Source organism: Haliaeetus albicilla, chromosome 8 (assembly GCF_947461875.1).
Source record: "Haliaeetus albicilla chromosome 8, bHalAlb1.1, whole genome shotgun sequence".
Classification (NCBI taxonomy): domain Eukaryota; kingdom Metazoa; phylum Chordata; class Aves; order Accipitriformes; family Accipitridae; genus Haliaeetus; species Haliaeetus albicilla.
In genome coordinates this window covers 21,379,437-21,394,502 of record NC_091490.1, presented here as the reverse complement: position 1 = coordinate 21,394,502, position 15,066 = coordinate 21,379,437, and the positions used below count along the sequence as shown (strand labels likewise).

Genomic DNA, 15,066 nt, shown 5'->3' with positions numbered 1-15,066 from the left:
GACCATGAGATTTATTTTATCGCTGCTCTATCTTCTAGAATCAAGCCACAAAGAACCCATGTTTTCATTAAAGTAATGCACGTTGTTTAGCATTCATTGTTGCACAGAGATTTATAACGCAATGCAAGTAAATTCTAAAAACCTCAAAACACGCTTTTGTAATCTACACATTTTTGAGGGTTGAATAAAAATTTTTCAAGGTATGTGGGAGGAATGCTATTACTTTATCATCAACAACCAGCACTTCAAATTAAATATGATAAGAAAGGACAGAACAGATAAAAAAGGAAAAGCAATCCACCTTACAGCCCTTCCATATGTACCTGAAGAAAAAATGTTCTCTCGTCTATAAAAACATGTATGAAGTGAAAATTATTGCTAGCAACCTAACGAAGATAGCTCTCTTCCTACTCTTTAAATATTTTATGAGGAATTGATATCTCCTCTTATTTAAGGATGAGTAATTCCCATTTGAAAATTTGGTTTTAAATTAATCTTTTAAAAAGGACTCAAAGTAAAATAAATTAACAGTGCAATTCTCAAAATGCAGCCTGCAGAATATTTGCTGGTAATCCCAGAAGAGCTGGCTAGTCTCACAAGGCTGACTTTCTTCCTTATTTCCAGTAAATAAACTTGTATTCAGGACAGCTAAAAATATACTTAGTTGTTTCCCAATATTACTTTTTAATTGGAGAACTGTGGCAGTTTCCCCAGAAATCATATGCAACTGTAAGTGGGAAACCAATGTCCACGTGATAGTAGATGCTGTAATTACAAAAGAATGGAACTGAAACACTTTGTAGCAGGTAACATTTATGGAGGACAAAAGACTGCTAGCCTGCAAGTGATCCAAAAGTCATAAATACTTAGGCTATTATAGTGTCTTTGAACTGAATTGGTCTTTCTGCTGTTTCATATTCCTGCTGAAGATCACAATAGAAAATGTTATTCTCATATAGAACTGATTTGGCTGTTGAAGAATTATTAGCTATTTTCTCAGCATAAAAGCACCTATATGTGTAGACTTATACTGATTTTTTTTTCAGAACCTACTGCACAGTTTCCTACAGTTTTAGTGGTCTATAACTCATGGCAAAATCAGAGTATAATTTAAATTTAGTAATATCCCAGAGAATGGTATGCAAGAAGAGTGAAAATGCTACTACTGTTATCAATGTAAGCCATTATAGCCATGAGTGGATGCTTACCTTTGTGACTACTCTGTATGTAATAAATGTTTCGATGGCTGTAATGTGGCTTTCAGGATCATCGACTGTAATGAAAAGATCTCTTAATTCTGGTTCATCTTCAAATTTATACTGGTTTATCATTGATGAGGGGGATATTGGCATTGAAGGACTGAATGAGTTTACCTCAGCCAGTGATGTATCCTACAGAAAAGACATGAGAACATCCATATCAATAAATCTTTATATACAAACACACACATGCAAACACATATGTCTCAGATGCTAAAATGGCAAGCTTTGAAATAGTCCGGTAAAACAGATAAAACATAGAGCAGATGAAAGAATTATATAGTACATGGCAAATCTATTATCCTTTTCAGTATTTGCTTCAGTGAGGATGTAAGAAATAAGAATGAGATTTATTCTAAAAGTGATGAAAGAGCAAAATGCTACCATTTGACAAGAATGTTATGCATAGCTGGAAAGAGAACTTGCCTATGAATGCTAAAATTAGTTATGAATCCAAGCACCCAGTAATTGTGTAGGATACTTACCAGCTTTATTAAAATTGTTAGAAGCCAGTTACCCAGGACTTATGAAGTTTGAATTATCTCTAAAATCCTGAACAGGGTGGATAAAAATGATGAATTTAAAAGAAAACAAGACAAAATCCAAATGAGAATTTTTATTGGACTTGGATATTTCAGTTTGCATAAATTTTAAAATAAAGTTTGAAATGGAAAACTTTTACAGAGACATAAATTTAATCTTTTTAAAAGAAAAACCAGTAAGTAAGAATGCAGTACAAATTCATTGTTTAATTTCTAAAAAAATTCAAACCACTGGTTTGTTGAAGTGGAAAACCACTTTTTGATAGCATCAACCACAGCTCTCTAAGAATATGCCCCCATAGCAGCTGCTTCTGCTCAGTGTGTTCAACGGTGATCACTCAAATGCTGAGAAACTGAGTGGAAATTAGAAATGGGCAAAAAATCTCATTTTCTTTCTTAGATGCAAGTCTGGATGAGATCTACTAATCTAAAATCTTGGAGGATACAGTGACTGGAAAAATAAATTAAATTCACTAACACCATAAAAGAGCATAATAAATGAATAAATCACTAAAAATAATAAATTTGGGCAATTAAAATCAATCACTGTTTTAAATATCAAACATCTTATACACTTTTCCCAATATTTCCAATGCAATGAAGTATTTTTATAACAAACTTTAAAATTAATCTGTTTTCTAGAAGTTTTCTAGAAGTGTAGTTAGGCTACACTACCAAGTGGCAAAGAGTTGCCCTTTCCAGTGCGCCTCACTAACTATGGAGCAAGGAGAAAAGGGATGTTGCTGAAGAGAAAACTGCTCAAATGGCAGAAGTGGAAATGTGGGAGTCCACAGAAACTACGGACACGGCATCATCCCAAGGCCGGTCTCCTGGGAGTGAAGAGCATACCACCGCAGTGCTGATTGGTGGTGTTGCTTTTTTTCCTTTGAATTCAACTGGATCAAAACTTTCTCTGGAACAGATTCTCCTCTCTTGTTCTTTTCCTGCCTTAAAACCTCATTGCCTACTGCCATCCCTCTCCTTTGAGTTATTCAACATACTCTCACAAAGATGGAGTAGAAATTTATATTGAGAATTATGCACAGAAAGCAGTGATGTACCAGTTCTCCTCCCATCACTTAGGTACAGTTCTTAGAACAGGGAGAGAAAAGCAAGATGGAAGACTTTAAATATTATATAGCTGCTTACTTGTACACCTGTAAGTCATTTTATTTTTACTCAGTGTGTTCCTATACATGATTTTCTGTACTGGTATCCAGCGAGCACTGTCCTGAGTGGTGGAGGATAAATAGAGAAGCTGTTTTCACTGCCCGCTAGCACTAGCTGGCCATGCTCTACATGAAGAGTGAGGACCACTTGTTCAGAGCAGCCCATGCGATTCAAAGCACTGAGACAACAGGAAATTTCCAGGGAAAGAAAATGCATGTGAGCATGTAAGGGACTTGAACGGCCATATAACTTGAGGAATAATGACTCTGCAAGGCCTAAATTGGATCAAGGCAAATGTGTTTCCTATTTTCTCATTTTCCATGGGTCATTAATACCTTAATGCTGCATTCCTCCTTCTAGGTTGCTACTAAAAATTGCTCTATGGGCAGGTTTCTGACAGTATATTTTTATATGGAAGGGCTTATGAATATGTGGTTTGTGAAATAAAACATGGGCAATAAAAATCCATAGAATAAGCAGGTCTTCAGTTCCGTTGCAATACAGCTCTAGTGTTTATCTGCACATGAATGAATGCATGTGAGTTTTAAACAAGTATCTGTTTCTCTTTCTTTATCCTCATGATACTTCAGGTTTACTTCCAACAGTTCTTGAAGTTCGTGTGACTTAAGTCTGATGTCCTCACAGAAACATGGTAAAAAAGATGATAATTTTCTATTTTATCTACAGCTGTAATTTTGTGGTTGGAACTATGTTTTTGTGTGCATACAGATGAGGGCAGGAGTTTTGTGGCACAGAAAAAACAGACAATTCTTCTAGATCTTGGGTTGTATAACTTTAAAAAAAAAACAACTTTTTTCCTCTTCACCCATGCAAAGAGGTTCAAGGTCGTGTCCCAGATAATGGTAACTTTTCCCACACCTCCCCCAGCCCCACCTACCTGCGGTATGCCTTCTCCCTTCCAAGCACTTTCACTACTGACAGCAGTCAGCAGAGCTGTGTGTGCCAATCAGCAAATAGGTTCATGCATTTTGATTTACTGGCCAGGAGACGAAACAGAAAATCAACGTGCTCCTGGCAGCATGAGGGCCTTGTTCTGGGTCTCCTTCCTCTAATACTTGCACTTACCCTATCTCACTCTCACATTTGGCTGCAATTTGACTTCAAAATAAATAAGGGAGGGTAAACACTCATACAGCAGGAACAGCCTCAAAGTAGGCTGAGCACACAGCTGAGCCTGCAGGTCTCTGTAGAAGACATCAAGTCTGGGGGTTTGCCTAAACACCACTCCTCCCCAGAGCACAGATCCTGATTCAGGGTTGCCTCCATGCCTCATCCATCCATCCTTCCCTCCCAGCGAGGATCCAGAGCCTGCAATCTTCTGAGGCCAGGGATCCAAACCAGGTCTGGAGATAAAGAATGTGGTGGCAGAGTTTGTCTTACAAGAGAATAGCTTAGTTGTTGGAGCATTCTTCAAAGAAGCAAAGAGATTCAGGAAGACAGAATAGTTACTTGGGCAAAAAATTCACTTACAAATCGGTCTCAAATCCTTGATCAACTCGTTTTGGAAGAAAAATTAGCCTCTATGCAATTCTGAAGTGGCATGTATGTCTTTTCCAGAAATACCATTAATTAAGTTTTCTGTAATTATGAAGACAAACGCTGTAAAACAGAGTTTGAAAGAAGAGCTACTAAAGTTTTTAAGTATTAACTGAAGTGCTGACAGCTTAGTCAATGCCAGGTCACCGTATCAGTTAACAAGGAAGACAAAGATTAACTGAATGGGTATTGCAATACATGTGGTACTCTATACTTTGAAACTAATGGAATAAAGCAGGTATTTGGTGACTCATAACTCAGTCCCCAGAAGTTGTCTCTGCTAAAAAGACCTCAGAACTTTTTCCATGGTAACAGAAACTAGGATAAAGTGAAATGCAAGTCACATCATGAAATGCTTTATCAGAGTTGCCAAAGAAGATGCTAGTCTGTAACATTTGAGATATGTCACAGGATGCCGGGTCAATGGTTTATGACACTATTGGGTTAAATGTCTATGAATTTTCATAAAATAAAAGCCCTGTGTTTACATCTTGAGTAATAACTTAGGGTATTGAAGTTGACAATTTTTAAGAATCTCATTTTTCACCATTTTGGTAGCTGGTACATTTCATTGACTAAACTGAGAAAAATGAAGTCGCTGTCAGTGTCAGACACCAAGCACTGTGCTGCTGCTGCTGTCCCGCTTGGCCTGCAAATGCTATACCACTACCTTAAAGACAGTGGTGTGAGAAACCCCATTAAGATAAAATTTAAAATAAGGTGGTCCTGGAACAGTACGTTATGAAAAAATTGGGTTTACAAAACTGAAGTCTGAAGCTACATTTAGTCTGTCAGTTTCCCTCGAATATATGGAACATGAACGAATGGGGTGTAATCCCAAATCAACCTCACAGATTTTCATCAGCTCAAAAGATCAGCCCTCAAATTGCACCTGAAAGCAAACTGTGAATTTCTGGTCTGTATATAACCACTAAATGCAGGTGTCCAAGCTTTGGAAAGAATGCTGTATTTTCACATAGTACAACAAATTTTCTTGTTTACAGGAATAAGTTATCATGTGGCATGCATTAATCATAGTTAAGATTTAATATAAGTATGAAATATTTGGCATGAATGCAGGTAGCAGAAATTTAAAGATATAGATATTTGCCATATAGCAGCGGTAACTCGTATCAACTACACTTGTTCTTATTTTTTATTCCCAAGGAGCATCTCTCGACAAGCGAGCAGTATAACTGTTGATACACTGTATTGATAGGCACATACCTGCATGCAGAACTGCCTGAGCTTACCTAGTAAAAGCAAAAGGATTCAAAGTATGAAACAAACAACTAAAATTATATTTTAGCACTGCTTTTGCATGCAAGTTCAGTGAATCATTCATCTCTTTATGTCAAATCAAGACTGGTGCTTTTCTAGAAAATATGATACAGCTAGACCCTAGTTATGCTTCAGAAAAACACAAATAACTTGGTGAAATTTAGCCTGACCTCTTGCATGTTAGAGACCATTAAATCACCTAATAGTCCCTTCTGGCCTTAAAATCCATGAATTTCAAGAATTTTACTACAGTCAAAGATAAATATGTAGCTCCTAAGAATGAAGCTCTTATTCCAATGTTTTTACTCATGCATACCAAAAAATGCATCTCATTTACAGAAATATAAAAAATACATATCTAATTCATATGACAATCAGTCCTACTGAAAAAACATCTGGTGTCACATTTTCAAACAGGAAACATATCTGCTGTTTTCTCTCCAATGTCACACATCCTGTCACATAGCAGTTCAGAAATCTCAGAAGGTGAGCAGGGCCTTAGCCCCCTATATGTATTTTTTCCACTTTAGCTCTCTGTATGTCCTTACATTGTATTTTAGATGCTGCCTTGGTAAGACCGACAGATTGATGACATGCTCTCTTCTTTAATGGCTGAGAAGGCAAGAGGATAAGTCTCACCTTAACCAAATCAGTATGAAGCGAGAAACAACATACGTGGTAGCCACACCGGACTTCATTGGTTTAACTGAAATCAGCAATATCGGCAAGACTGGCGCCCATGTACCTAGCTAACTCTGTGTGCTTGCAGAACGTGGACCCTCATATATTGTCAGTTACATTCATTTTATTCCCTTCATCAACATACAGATGTTACCTTCTCAAACATCCTATGTGAAGGTGCTAGGCTTCCCTTCATCTTTTGAAAGAAAACTCGAACTGAAACTTGGAAATACTTATTTGTATTTAAATACAACTGCAATTACTAAATACGACTGTTAATTTACAGACAGATACGTGGTCCACGACAAACATGATGATAAGGTTACGACGAGCCCACATTACTTTGCAAATTTAAGGTTAGAGCAGTTATGACTTGCACAGCTTGTCTGCAGCAGCAACCCCCCCTTTTCGTGCCCAAGGAGAGGTCACCAGCGGCTCCGCTGAGCGGGCCGGGCTGCCTGTGGGCGCGGGGCTGCCTGGGGCAGCGCTCGGCGGCCCCCGGAGCCCCGGGGGACTTCTCCTTGGGGAGCAGCCGACAGCCGGACCTGCCCGGCCCAGGCGCTGCAATGTCCGGGCGCGGGGAGCGGAGGCTGCCCGGCCAAGCGCGGGGCAGGCGGGCAGAGGCCGGGCAGAGGCCGCGATCGCCACCCGGGGCGGGGCCGCCCCGTCCCCTCATGTCCCGTCCCGTCCCGTCCCCGCGCGCCCGGCGCACAGCAGGGCGAAGTGCCGGCGAGCGAGGGAGCGGCCAGCAGCCCGTCCCGGGCGAGGCGCGGCCCGACCCGACCCGGGGAGGGGAGGGCGCCGCCGTACCTTGCTGAATACCTCCAGGTCGTCCTCCTCATCGTCCAACGCCAGCACCTCGGCGGCGGCGGCAGCAAGCAGCGCCCCCCGGGCCGCGCCAGGGGAACCCGCGGGGGGGTCGGGGTCGGCCTCGGCCTCTCCCCCGCTGCCGAAAGAAGGCAGGGGGAGCGGCGGCCCCAGTACCCGGCCCTCTGTCTCCATCCTTCCCTGCGAGTGCGGGCGACGGCCCCGCCAGACCCGCTCTCTGGGGGGCCGCAATTGGCCACCCGCCGCTCCCCCGCGCCCGGCCCCGGCCCCGGCCCCGGCCCCAGCCGCAGCCCGGGGGGCGCGCACAGTGCGCAGGAGTGGAAGCGGCGGCGGCGGGAGGGCCGCCCTGCCGGGGCGGGAGGAAGCGGAGAAGCGGAGCCGGGACGTGCCTCCCGGCAGGCCCTAGCTGCGAGCCTGCCCCTCAGAGGGCGGCGGGACCGCGGCTGAGGCAGCAGCCTCTCTGTGGAGGCTGGCCGTGAGGCGGGGGGGAGGAGGAGGCGGGGGAGGAGGAGGCGGCGGCGGAGGCGGCGGCAGCAGCAGCAGCAGCAGCAGCAGCAGCTCATAACGCCCACAGACGTTTTCAGGGAGGCGTGGGGGTGTCGGGCTCGTTCACGTGTCGCCAGCTCCCCGCTTTGGCCGCCTCCAGAGTTGCTGAGGGACTGGGCGGGTCGGCCGGGGCTAGTCGGGCTGGGGTTAGCCGCCCTTGGTTAGGCACCCGCGGCCGTAGGCTCGGGCTCCGGGAGCGTTCCTGCCGCTGGCCTGGCACGCTGGGAAAAGCGTGTGCTGTGCCTCGGGCTAGAGAGCCTAGTGGAGCCAAACAGCCGTCAGCTTGTGGCCTCGGGAGCCCCGAGAGTGTCCGGCAGGGACGGGCGTACCCAGGCTTTCCTTTTTCCTCGGGGCTGGTCTCTTTCTTCCTGGTGGGCGTCCAGGCTGCACACCCCACGTCCCCGCTGCCGGGGCAGCAGCCAGGAAGCAAGCCTTGCTTCTTGCCTCTCGTACGCCTTGGACAGCCCATCTGTCGTTTGTAGCTGGAGGCTTACTTGCTTACTCCTTCGTCGTGGGGGCTGGTGTGCTTTCTGATGTTGAGGCCAGAGATTATGCTGGGGTCAAAGATGTACTTGTGAGAGCAAATGGACGCCCCATTACCTCCGAAAAGGAGCAGGGAGAGGGACACCAAATGTTTAAAAATAGTAGAGCTGCAGAAAGTAAAAACATCAGAATAGAGGGATTTTGAAGTTGCCGGTGTTGAATAGGAAGTAATGAGCAGTGCTACTAGTTGCAGGAGCCGGGGACGTGTAGTAATCGAGCAGGCAGGTCGAGGCTGGTCTAACCTGCGCTGGGGTTCAGCGCTACCTTGGGGAACGAGCTTCCGTGCTGAACACAGGAGGTCTTCTGCGGTGCTGGGCATGTCACCGAGGCCCACATTTGCACAGTGTAGAACAAGGCACATCTTTACAGGCTCCGCCTGAAACGTCTGAGGTCAGTGGGACCTTTGTTGTTAAGGTAGGCTTCAAGAGTCCTGGGTGGGTACTTAAGTAGGCAGATGCAACATAATCTCTGTACCTTGGTTCTCTTGCTGTCAAATTAGAAAAGGCAAACCCTGTAATCAAATGAAAGTATTTTGAAAAGTGTTCATTTGTGAAACACTCCTGGCAGTTGATGAGGAAATTCATTTGGTGTTTCATGCTTTTCGGTGAAGTCTTGAGCCACAACTTGAAAGAGGCAAAAATAAACACTAAATATTCACTCAGCTGTGCAAAGAGAAAAACGATATGTCTCTGTCATTAGAGAATGTATACTAAGACATTTTCATGTTTTGCTTTTTAAAAAAAAAAACAAACAACACCAAATCCTAAAATTCAGAGGAAACAGTGAGTTGAGGGCTGGTGGACCGTTATGCTGAAGTGATCACACACATCTTGGCTAACAGATCAGTGTTTGCCGTAGTATGTTGCTCTCTTCTGTGGACCAGCCACCAGAGGGAGACGGGATGCACCTTTCCTGGGGACTCGGATGCTCGCCGATGGCGGAGTATGTTTCAGTAAATTAAAATAGGCACGTTCTGTAGTTTTAAAATAAAGACTGGCCTGGTATGAGATCCTCGAGCTGCTTTTCCTTCCGACCCTGTGTGGGCCATGCCTGCCCTGCTGCTGTTTGCTGTGCCCTAGCTCTGTGCCTCTGAGGAACCTTGGGTTTCTCTGGTGTGCTGCCTTCCTCGCTGGCTGCCACCAGCCCTTGGCCAGGTGCTGCTCACCTCCGGGCTCTGCAAGGTGCAGGCTGGGGTTCCTTGTGGTGCAGGTGCTTCTCATCCAGCACCAAATCTACAGCTCTTCCCACCTCTGGGTCTTTTACAGTTCCTTTCCAGTGTCCTCGCTGCTCCTGTGTCCTCTTGGTTACCTTTGGGTACCAGATACTGATGAAGAGTGAGTATCAGAGTATAAATTTTCTACTCTTTCTACTCTGTCCTTTGTACATCAATGATAAGTGTAGCTGGTTTGTTTTCTGACTTTATATAGGTGACGAATGAGTTTTGTTTCCTCTGGTTTTGCCTTTATTTCACTGTTTCTAAGGGCCATGTGTTATGGCAGAGGCCTACGGGTTTTCTGAATACAGTGAGTACCTACAACCCATATAATGCCTGAGTTTTTAATATGTCTGTATTTAAATACAGATGTTATACTTGTGAGGCAATAACAAAATAAAAGAAAACTCACTGAGGATCAGAATTCCAGACAGCGTATATCAGAGATGATAAATAAAGGACAGGCAGTCAAAGAAAGTATAAAACTGATGTACTGTAGGCTGAATACTGAGGCTGTCATCTGGATCATACTAATTTTTCAAAGTTTTACCATTCTCTTGGGTTCTTTATTTCTGTTTGAGAGAATCTCACAAGATGCTTTAATTGGATTTTTTCTTATTATAGCTTTTTATTAGCTCATTAATCAAGCTTAACAAGACATATTTTTAGATTCCTCGCTGGCAGTGCTTATCTTTCTGTGCTTTATATTTGAAGTACCAGTCTGTGAGGAAAAGGTATTCATTGTCCTTTGCTCTAGGAAAATATGCATTACGTTTAACACTTATTTGGAGTTTTAATCATCACGAGGACTCATGCTAAAACAAAAATAGGAGACCGTTCTGCCATCACTTTCACCTGCTCTCTGCACCCTCTACCCTAGTTGTCCCTAAGCTCTATTGGGAGTAAATATAACTTCAGGACACCTTCCCTCCCATGCTGAGTCCCAGTGGGATTGCCAGCACCTCTCCCCCTGCAGTATTTAGCAAAAAGAGCTTTTTACAGACTCAAGAATTTGTTGCTCATTTTCTGCTGTAGGACCAGAGACGACATTAAACAGCTGAATAATTGTGCTATTCAGAGATACTGCAGGTAGCATAACTACAGAGCTACACTTACCAGAGGGGATTTACACATTCCTCTTGTACTGTTATTTCAAAAGTGCATTGCTGTAGGTCTTGCTTATTCTTCATTTCAGTGTGTGTATGTGCACACATATGCCAACAGGCTCTGTGTTTCCTGAGAGCCTGGGATTTACACATTTAGCCACAGATATCCTTCTCTGAACCTCTGGAATTAGATCTTGGCAATAATTAAGGGTTGATATGTCAGATGTTGTTATGCTATGAATATAATTGCCCCACTTATTTAGAGAAATAGCTATTGCACTGAGACAATACTTGACAATATTTTGCTAAATAAATTTTAACATTTTGTACAACGTGGTGTTTTCTAAATACCTATGCAGTCTTCATGAAACACTCAACCTTTCCAGGCCCTCCTACTCAGGAGCACTGAGTGGAATATTAACATATGCCAGGGCTGAGCTGCAATCACCTCCAACTTTTTTTTATTCACTTAAGCCCAAAAAGCTATTTTGTATTACAAAAATGTCAATATTATTCCTACTTGCATTTTCCCTTTTTCTTTGGTAAGAGTGTTGATCCTAGCTAGTAATCCCTTCCAGAGTTGCTTTTTCTTGAACAAATTAGATTTACAAACACCGAAGCAGAACCAAGCTATTCCTTCGCTCTCATGTGCAGGCTGCATGTGATCCCTTTAGGCCACAATACCACTTTGAATACTTAATGTTGACTTGTCGAGTTTCACCAACTGCACAGTGATATGGACAGGATTAAATCTTGTTTTATTTCATTGGCTTCCTAGCCAGGCAGTAGCAGGGTAGGGAGGGCTCATGGCATTTTACTCTGTTCCACCACTGCAGCACGAATAATACGCATATTAGTGAATCTGCTGACATTCGCCACCTTGACGTAAATGAGAACATTTTTCGAGGTCTGAAATGCATTGTCAAGTAGCATTCTTGTCAGGGTTGTATAGTGTATAAGCAGAAGTCATTATGTTTACACCCAGAAGATATGTTGATGGTGAATTAAGGGCTGACCTTCATATCATACCATTTATTAGAGCAAGCTTTATAGTAAGCTCCATATAATGGCTCAAAATAAGGTTAACTGTTTGTGTTCCATGCCTGAACTGGCAAAGGAGTTGGAGCATTAAAGCTCTCAGAGAACTTGTGCGCTGCTTAGCTTTTCAGCTGCCTGTTGTGTTTTGGTTGAAAGGTAACTGTTAAACTGTTCTGTTATTTTTGTTGTTCTTATTAGTTTAAGTTTGGAAGGTGCTTTAATTGGAATATTGCAAAATGATTTATCTGTCAGACAGTGGATATGCTCCAGGCTTATTTTTCTCAGAGACTATCAGACTGTCTTTGCTTTCTGACTGCCCAAAGGAAATTACAATGTAGTGTACTCATAATCGTGTTATCTCTTTTATAGCTGCAGATCATTTTTATGACATTGTAGATGCACAGAGCCCTGATCGATATCTAGAGACTTGCTATCCTTTTAAGTTATGTGACTCTGCCAAATTTTAGACATGAAAATATTCCAGGTGAAGCGTTAGTGGGTTTCATAATTTTTACAATATCTAAAAACAGTTGCCAAGCTTCATTGGATATGAAAGCATTGATTTTTATTTTTTTTTAATACTTTGCACTGTTGTCAGATAGACTCCATCTGTTCTAATCTAGCATTGTCTCTTCTGCTGAAGGAATGGTTTCATGTTTACAAATAATTGCTGCTGTTCTTGTTTTTTGATGAATAGTATATTTAGCAATCTGTACTTCATCGCATGAAATACTAGAGTATCTCCTAGTGCAAAAGTATGCAACGAATATATTAATATTTAATATACCTTTAAAGGCTTATTGAATTAATTTGATGTATGAATCTGAGTTCTTTCTATTTTTAATTCTCCTGATGCGTGGTTTGGGAACTCTGAACTTTAGGTAAAAGGAAACAGATTAGTACTGGACCTCAGTTAACCTGTTTATCAATGATGAGGTGTGGTCCTGTTTGTTAAATAACTGAAAGAAATGACAGTGAATGTTATTCATTTACAGATGTCTGTTTATAACCCATTTAAATCGAAGAATTCTGTATTTCAGCTGTTGCAGTGTAATGCACAGGCTCTGAAAATACTGTGCAAACCTGTGATCATTGTTTGACCTTGTAGGCACAGGGCTTGCCATTGTTTCAAGGATTATTAGCCTTTACAGAATTGCTTTATAAGGATTTAGCCATCTTTTACTGTTCGCACATGGTTTCAGTGATGCTAAAAAACTTTACCAAAGGGAGCTCGCAGGTAGGTGAGCCTACTTAAGCCAATCCAGGAGGCATGTTGTGGTTGAATTAACCCTCTGTATTCATGATGTTTTAATAGTTTTGTGTTTGTTTTTTTTTACAGAAACTTTGTGTGCCTCTTGCCTTAGTTTATTGCTACCAGGATGACTATTAAGAAAGCTTTTATATGAAAGGGGTTTTTTAGTCCTCAAATTCACACCTGAACTATTGACATAAAATTGGGATCTACATGGGACCTAATTAACACTTTAATACTTATTGATAGAACATGATAAGTATATAGTCATTCATAAAACACATGGAAAATTCATTCTACAGCTACACTGCCACATAATCTTTCACTTTTATCTTGTGTCACTGAACATTTCTCATCCATAAAACTCTGTACGATACTAATTGTAAAGGACAGTGGATCAAGGTCATTCTTGCTAAAAACTGCCACTTTTTGTTCTACAGAGATCAGAAAATGTAAAAAAAACCAACAACCCCATCATCATCATAAGGCAGATATAAAAGTCATGGGTAGTAGATTATGACCCAGAGGAAAGAATGTGAACAAGACGGCTGCAGAGAGAAATTTTAAGTGATATATGTGAAACTGCCAAAATGAGAATTGCAGCCGAAGGAAGCGAGCCAGAAGTCTAACTACAATCAATATCCAGGTTAAGTAAACAATTACAGTCTGCCGGAGTTGAAAGTAAATCCACACAGCTTGACAGGGTAACTGCAGTGTCTTCAGGTGTAAATTTTGAATTTACTTCATGGATACCTTTCTTGCCATTTACACAGTGTGTAACTGATTTTTTTTTCGCAACCTATCAGGCAAAGGCTGCTCTCAGTTTATGAATAGCTGTTGTTAAGTCCTTGCAAACAAATGATGCATGTCAATTAATAGTGGAGGTTGTTTTAAAAATCTGGAAACTGGTGAGACTCAGAAGTGACCAAAAGAACAATGTATGTTATCAGACAATATGATTAGAAAGGGAAGCAGGCTTATGAATAAGTAAAAAATGCAAAGGAGTTATATTAGGGTACTTTGTGAGCACTAAGCTAGCCCAACATAGCAGACATCAATCCTAGAATGGAAACAGCTGTGTTTACAACATTTTAGGATAGTTTCCTTATCAAATATTAATATGTGGAAAAGCCCTTGTGTGAAAACTTGGCAGTTGGTCCAGCAGAAGATTCTTCTTCTCCTTGCAGTATTTGCTATAAAGTTGCTAAACAGCTCAAAATAGTTTCAACACCATTAAAAGAGATGCCTAAACCCAGAAAAGAGCCGAGACAGATTTATAGATGAAAGAATATTTTTTACATTTTGGCTTGATCTCTTACCCCTTACTTAGGCAAAACTTCTTGGGAAACCTCAAAGTTTTTCTGACAGCGTACATACGTATGAAACAGCAGTTCTACTATTATCCCCTTATTTTACATTTAACCCCCCCAAAAACCTGTGGGCTTTAAAAATATCAGTTGCTCCTAGTGGACAGTAAAGTGCTGGAGAGTATTTGTTTCCTTGTGCTTAGAACAGATGAAATACAATGAACCAGCTACTGCCTGTTCTCTTCCCACTGCATGTCTTCCTTAGGATTATCTAAGGCATGTAATATATCTGGTAGGAATGCTGTATAGTGAACGTGTGAGTGAGGTGTGACACAAGTACACAGGAGAGTAGACTTCATTAATTTTGTAGCCCAAAGAAGAATTTTTTTTTTTTTTCATTTTATTTCCTCTTAACATGTCTTGGTGTGTTTGCACTGTGTACAATTTTGGAGACTCTTTGTCTTCAAAATTGAGAAGTATTTGTCTCCAAATACTGAGAAGAACCATTGCCAAATTCTAGAAAAAAAATAACAGAGGAAACAATTTAAATTTCAAGACTTTATGCCAAGTCATAATCCAAGACACAGAGTGACTTTGGACAGTATGGTCAGACTGCAGCTTCAAGAGCTCTAGGTCAGACAGGGAAGGAAGTATTCCAGCATATGTGATTTACAGTAGTGGCACAAGCAGTCATATGCTTCCTGCAGTTTTCTCTTATTTAATAACTATTAGTAGTTTTGTTT

General features: G+C 41.7%; 1 protein-coding gene across 4 annotated transcripts in view; it reads right to left on the bottom strand.

The window, feature by feature from the left end:
* Positions 1–7,760, bottom strand: part of SNX7 (sorting nexin 7) — a 30,742-nt gene extending 22,982 nt beyond the window's left edge. Inside the window, exons 1-2 of one of the 4 annotated variants that reach the window (XM_069789330.1) lie at positions 7,301–7,760; positions 1,209–1,391 (exon numbers count right to left, since the gene is read on the bottom strand). In XM_069789330.1, coding sequence (XP_069645431.1) covers positions 1,209–1,391; positions 7,301–7,492 — 375 coding nt within the window. In that variant the 5' untranslated portion in view covers positions 7,493–7,760. The remainder of the gene's footprint in view (positions 1–1,208; positions 1,392–7,300) is intronic. The other 3 variants (XM_069789331.1, XM_069789329.1, XM_069789328.1) reach the window with 3 other exon arrangements.
* Between the last annotated feature and the right edge of the window lie 7,306 nt (positions 7,761–15,066).